This window comes from Anastrepha obliqua, chromosome 4 (assembly GCF_027943255.1).
Source record: "Anastrepha obliqua isolate idAnaObli1 chromosome 4, idAnaObli1_1.0, whole genome shotgun sequence".
Lineage (NCBI taxonomy): Eukaryota > Metazoa > Arthropoda > Insecta > Diptera > Tephritidae > Anastrepha > Anastrepha obliqua.
In genome coordinates, this window is record NC_072895.1 from 21,242,980 (window position 1) to 21,250,096 (window position 7,117).

Below are 7,117 nucleotides of genomic sequence, written 5' to 3' on the forward strand. Positions count from 1 at the left end.
TCGTTTGCTTTGTTGCCTTTGTCGTTCGTTCCGCGCTTTCGCTTGCAATTCTTTCAAGGTAACGGCAATGAGCAAGGTAACGACAAATGAGCAAGGTAACACTAATGAGCAAGGTAACGACACATTTTTTCGTGCGTGCAGCCTGTTAAATCGAATTATAAGACGTTATCACGTCAAAAGTTCGAAATTATGCTAAATTTTCGTACACACTTGCAAATGTATAGAGATTGCGACTAGGTATTTCACTGGCATGCACCTTATTAATCAATTTGTACTCAGCTAAATTTAAAACATCATCGGTAGTAAACAAATTTACAACATGCAACGGTAAATTATAAATTCTTTTTTTTCACTCCCTCCACATGAACTGCAAAGTAACTCATCAGGTTGTTTATAATTATGCATGCATTTTGACATTGACCGACAGTTAGTTAATCTTTACATGCATTTATATGCATACTTACATACACACATACATAGACATGCATCTAATTCTGCAAGTTGGCATGTGCAGTGGCTCACTTTAACTGTTAATTTAGACAAAATTTAAAAATAAAACAAAATCCGATCGCGGCTGATACAACAGTCGCGTTAAGCGACACATACACATGTGCCTATGTATGTTTGTATGCACATGTGAGCTCTTGATGTTGTGGCCAACAACTTGCAACCAATTGTGTTCGCAATCGCACTTGCACTTGAACTTGCAACGCTATGCAGATACATAATTAACAAGATTTACAGACGCATAACACCAATAACAGAACCAATTTAAAACAATTTTCCGAGGCTTGGGCCATACGCAGGTAGGCATGTCACATGCATTTACAAGCACCACGCATGTATGTATGTGCATGTGTATGTGCTGTGGGGTATGGATATGGTTCGTAACAGGTTTGCACGTACAACTCATTACGGATCGCAAATAAGCGCGCGTGCAGCAAATGTCCACAGCCGCACCAATAACCATAGCATTGGCGAACATTCACTTTTTTCAATTTCCCTTCTATAATATCCGCACATACATAGTATTCCAAATTGTCTTATCGTTACTGCTCGATGCCCTTGCAAGGATTAAAGTGCTTGCGTAAAAACTATCATATTATAACATTCCTGACTGTTTTTTTTTTGTTTTACACAGAACCAATTGAGATTTTTTGCTCCGCTTCCCACTTTGCGGTTGACACTTGAGTTTGGTATAAATAAGTTGGCCAATCGGTGGCTAGGATATCAGTACGCTTTGCGACAGCAAGCCAGTGCAGACCATTTTTGAATTAGTTCTGACGTTAATTCTTCATAAAAGGCGAGAAAATGTTCAAATTGGTAAGTGGAAGTGAATTATTAGCATACGCATATATTTTCTATGCGCAAAATATACGCACATCTTTCATATACTTTTCTCTTAGGTGGCACTTTTTCTTCTTGTTACTGCCGTTGCAGGCAAAGTGTCCGAAAAGCCAGGCATCTTGGACGCCGTTGCTGGCACCGAAATTCACTTGACGCCAACTCTACATGCAACATCGATAATACACGAACCAACTTTGGCTAAGGTGGGCGACTTGGTGCAAAGCGTGCCCACAGCTGTATCTCATCAGAGCTCCACTATAGTGCATGACCGCGCCAATGTTGTAACACCCATTGTGACACCAGCTGTGAAGACACACGTCACACCAGTTATCAGTTCGTACGTGTCACCGTTAGTCCATTCATATCCCGGCATCTATCCATACACCTACTACTATGACTCCTATCCGTATGCCTACAAGAGCATCTACTAAACTTTGAATGATTGCAGAAAATACGAAACCAAACTGACTTCTTGAGAATAATGGAAATTACAACACAAATAAAGTTATATGAAATAAACATTTGAAAAATTTTGAACCCTAAAATTTTTTCGAAATAAATTAAACGACTTTATCAAAAATAAAATTCTACTTTTGTTTTTGCTTTTATAAACATACTAGCTGACCCGGCGAACTTTGTTCCGCCCTAGAGGCAATAAAAAAACAGATTTTTGACTTTATTAAGTTAATTTTTTGATTAATCAAGTATTTCAATGAAGCTTTAATATTTAGATTGCACTCTTCAGTTAAGCACCTTGTGATACACGACATTTATGAACATGCCATATTTAATTGACCATGTGAGAAACATTGATTTTCTAGATTCAGACCACAAACTTTTAAGGATTGGCCTTGTGATTTGTTAATAGTCATGGCGAATGCAAGACGAATCGGAAACTGAAGTATTTTAAACTCAAACGGAAGATCGGTTGGGATCATCGGGATCCTCAGAATGAGAACTTCTTCACCTTCGAATTTTCCTTTGAGTATCGTCGCGTAAATCACATTGTTCATCAATTGGTGGGCTCATGTTTCGAAGCATGATTACTACGAAGCCGTGAAATATACTCGTTGACCATTCTCCAGATGAACCGCCAAAAGCACAACAGTAGAATGATGTTCGGGAATAGAGAACGCGAATATACGCCAAATCGCTTCATTGCAGTTCACATAACGACCAACTTGACTTCATCGTTGGTATTGGAGGATTGGATGCCAAAAACCGCCACATCGCTGCCTTTCGTGACATATTTACAAATGTATTTTATGGACTTTACTGAATTGCAATACTCAACGTTGCAATGTGTCGTGAACTTTTTGGAAATAATCACTCTTCCACTAAGGCAGCACAATCCGGGCGTTTCTCCACAAAACTTCGATGCGCCGCAATACTCGCAAACAACGTTCATTGGCCCAATGCAAATGCTAGGATGCAAGCAGTAATCAGTGTTGCAATCATATCGAAACGCTGCTCGATTCAAATCAGTACTTGATAATTCTCTTCGAAAATTATCTACTTGTTGATCTCTGTTATTCGCGCGACGATTTCGCATTACCAACCCAGTTGTTTCACGGGCTGCCTCGCTTCGCTCTTGTGATTGAGAAGCACGGAGTCAAGCTATACTAACGCGGCGCTCTTCACGGGCAATACCTAGCGCTTCTTCAGTCGTTTCATTCTCAGTGTTTCGTATCCTTTTTGCATTACGGCTTTATCGGGAAAGATTCGATCGTCTTGGTCGCGGCACTGATAATGATGATTCAAAGAGAATACAAATTACTGTGATTATATATTTCTGACAAAATTTATATTATCAAATTTTCTACTTAACCATGGACAAAAGTACGTTTAGCTGCCATTTGCGTTATGGGGTTATACGCAGTTATGACTTTCAAAAAAATCGATTTTTTTTATTGCATTTTTGTAATGTACATATATTCAAAAGTATACGCACGAAATTTGAAGTAGATCTAAGCAATACTTTCGGAGTTATACCTAAATATGTAGAGATGCCTCGGCACGTTTTAAGGTAGGTATTGAAACTCTAAACGTGTTTTTTTCAAAACGGCATTTTTCAAGTCGGTGTACACGATATCTCGAAAACGGCTTGTTTGTTTGATCGGTCAACCGTTTTAACTCAATCTTTAAAGATACATTTTCTAGTAATTAATCGTTCCTTTTGTAAATCTGATACTTATTTTCCGTTTTATAATCAATTTACGGCCAAATTTTAACGTAAAAATCGAAATCATTTCATTTAAAAGCTGCCATTTTGTGAAAATTCACTATTTTGATTAGCCAAACGATTAATTACTAGATAATCTAATATATTAACAAAATTTGTTTGGTTTTTTGATTTCAGATAATCCAATCCTGAGTTACGATATACACCGTAAATCGTCTTTTTTTAAAGGAGGTTCCAGAAATCGCCTGCAGCGCGCTCTATAATCAACATTTTCATAAATAAAAAATTTTGTTACGTTCTTGAAGGATGCTTTTATAACCGCCAAAAATTTTCAAATTAAAATATTCTGAAGTTTCTTCAGGATAAATCCTTGACAACCCGTCTTTTATTTGCTTCACAACTGCGTATAACCCCTAAACTACCTCTCCACCAATTTTCAGCCAAATCGGTTCAGCCGTTCTCGAGTTATAAATAGTGTAACTAACATGACTTCCTTTTATATATGTATATAGATTTTACTTAGAAGGCCTACTGAGTGCAGATGTGTATGGGACGCAACCATTTCTGTATAATTTCTTAACGGAATACAGAAGCTCAGTAGTAGAATTCACTAACATATTTTAACAATATTCGCGTTGTTTTCTTTCCTGAACCACAATTTTAACGATTTTGCTATTCGGTAACCCATTTTATAACGATAATCGATAAAACAAAATCAGCTAATTGGTACTTGTCGATTAACACAAACTAACATCAATTTTGGAGTGCTTATATTAAACGACAAAACCAGAATCATAGTAGTTTGAATTAAAATGTTTATATTCCATTTACAAAAACGGGGAAGACGGGAATATGTCCTTTGTCGTTGCACTCTCCACCGTTTATCTGCATCCGAAAACAGTTTTGGTCGCCTCGATTTATTTTATTTTCCACGAATTTTGTTTCTTTGAAACGTTTTATCACGTCGTATACAGTCGAACAGTGTCTATCCACTATTTCTGCAATTTCCCGAACGTTTTTACCATTTTCATGATGACTAATAATTAAATTTCTGACTTGAATTGAGCTTTGTCCCCACAGTCTACCCATGTTTATAAGTTGGACTTTTATTCCACAAAACACGACTGAAATTTTATTTTAATTTTTTACGTTCGGTTCAAGGTGGATTTATTATTAATAAATTCGCCTTGGTTTGGTTCTTTCTTTACTTTGTTCTACCGGGAGAAAATTAATTGTGGGATTCCCCGTTTTAAAGTGCCAAACAATCGTAATAATGCCCGAGTTCTTTTTTGACACTAAATTTTGCGAATGCTGCTCGATACATTTTTTTTTAACAAGGAGCTAATGGATTTACAAATTATTGTTCTTCTTAATTGGCGCGATAACTGCTTTCGCGATTTTTGCAGAGTTTAACAAAGCGCCTCAGTCGTTTCTTTCTCGTACTAACCGGCGCTAGTTGGACAAACCAAGTGAAGCCAAGTCCCTCTCCACCTGATCTGTCCAACACAAGGGAGGCCTTCCTCTTCCGCTACTACCACTAGCTGCTACCGCATCGAATACTTTCAGAGCCGGAGCGTTTGTATCCATTCGGACGACATGGCCCAACCAACGTAGTCACTGGATATTTATTCGCTGCGCTATGTCAATGTCGTCGTAAAGCTCATGCAGCTCATCGTTCCGACGCCTGCGATATTCGCCGTTGCTAACGTACAAAGGTCCAAAAATCTTGGGCACAATATTTCTCTCAAACACTCCAAGCGTCGTCTGCGCCATACGTCACGACGGGCATGATGAGAGCCTTGTAAAGTGTTAGTTTTGTTCGTCGAGAGAGCACTTTACTACTCAGTTGTCTACTTAGTCCAAAGTACCACTTGTTGGCAAGAGAGATTCTACGCTGGATTTCCCGGCTGGCATTGTTATAGGTGTTAATGGTGGTTCCTAAATATTCGAAGTCTTTTACAATCTCGAAATTATAACTGTCAACAGTGACTTGGGTGCCGATGCTCGAGTGCGCCAACTCTTTGTTTGATGACAGGAGGTATGTACTTCGTTTTGTCCTCGTTCACCATCAGACCCATTCGCTGTGCCTCTTTATCCAGTTTGCAGAAGGCAGAACTAACAGCGCGGTTGTTAAGGTCAGTTTAGACTGATAAAAAAATCGCAATTTTTCTATTCCATAAATTGTTAGTATAACTACTCAAGAATATGTGGTAAAAATTTTAAAAGCAAATCCGCATTATTCCCGATTCTATGAGCCCGTCGGTTCGGCACCGTAGCGCGCGGTAATTAGACCGGTGTTTTTCTCGAAACGACTTTTTTCAACTGGTGGGCACTCTAGCTCAAAAAGTTATCGACCAATCGTTACAAAATTTTTGGGGAGTGTTCTTTATTCAATTCTTATTTATATGAACATAATTCTTGGATTATATTATCATTAAAAATATTTTTTTTAAGCAAAATATAGGGTGGGCCATGTAAAATTTGCTTTTTGAATCGGCTATAAAAAAAAACTAATCAATATTTTTTTAAACTCTTTTTTTTATTTTGAAGATTGAACATTGTCATATATGAATGAAAAATAATATCGTTCAAATGACTGCCACGACTGGCTTTACAGTAGGCCATTCGATTGACCCAATTTTTAAGCACATTTTCGATTGTTTGGGCTCCAATTTCATGAATGGCAACTTCGATTTCGTGTTTTAAAGCATCAATCGTCTCTGGATGGTTCGCATAGCATTTGTCCTTAACGGCTCCCCACAAAAAATAGTCCAACGGGCTTAAATCACAGCTCCCAGGCGGCTAATTGATATCGGAATTTCGGCTGATTACACTGTGCGACAGTGAAAATATACTTTTATGGAGACCTAGCACAACTTGTAGGTATAGTAAAACTAAGAAACATGGTATAGGAGAAATTTCCAATACACCCCCAAAATCTCATTTTATGGCCATAAAACCGTTTTTCAGTAGGTTGATGTGAACAATCCCTCCTAACTTCGCCAATTTCCATCCGATTTCGAATTTGTTTTTTTAGTTCGAAAGAACAAAAACAAGCCTTTTTGATAGTGTGTTGACAATTTTTCTGAAATGACAACTGACGAGACTGTAGACGGAAGTATTCGGAATTTTTTTATTTTTTCTCTATTTTTTCAACTTTGACATCATTTTTGCGATATTATCCGATATTGAGGATGTTTTTTAGTACACTACTGTTATAGTGAATTTAATTCTGCGTCGAATGAGCTGTATTTGACTGTAATTGAATTAAAATTCATAAAGTTGTGCGAGTTGTGCGAGTTTTAAGATTTTATTTTTTTTTACTAATTTTATAGCAAGTGTCAGACATCATCAGTACGAAACAGTACAGGTTTAAAATTTTAAAAGATGTCGGGAAAAACTAATCTTCATTTCAAAAATGTTTGCTAGACCTGCTCCATTTATAAGAGTCATCACTGGTTTTACGTTTCAAGGACCAGCAGTAATCAGCAAGCATGTTGATGGAGTTCTTCCCTTGAAAACGTTTTTCGATTACTCCTATCTCCTGGTGAAATCGTTCACCCTGTTCATCACTCATCTGGCCCTGGT

General features: G+C 37.6%; 1 protein-coding gene across 1 annotated transcript; it reads left to right on the plus strand.

The window, feature by feature from the left end:
* Positions 1–1,238: 1,238 nt before the first annotated feature.
* On the plus strand, positions 1,239–1,834 carry LOC129243796 (uncharacterized). Its single transcript, XM_054881113.1, has 2 exons — positions 1,239–1,323; positions 1,407–1,834. The coding sequence occupies exons 1-2, from the start codon at positions 1,312–1,314 to the stop codon at positions 1,776–1,778; spliced, it is 384 nt and encodes a 127-aa protein (XP_054737088.1). The 5' UTR covers positions 1,239–1,311; the 3' UTR covers positions 1,779–1,834.
* The last annotated feature ends 5,283 nt before the right edge of the window (positions 1,835–7,117 follow it).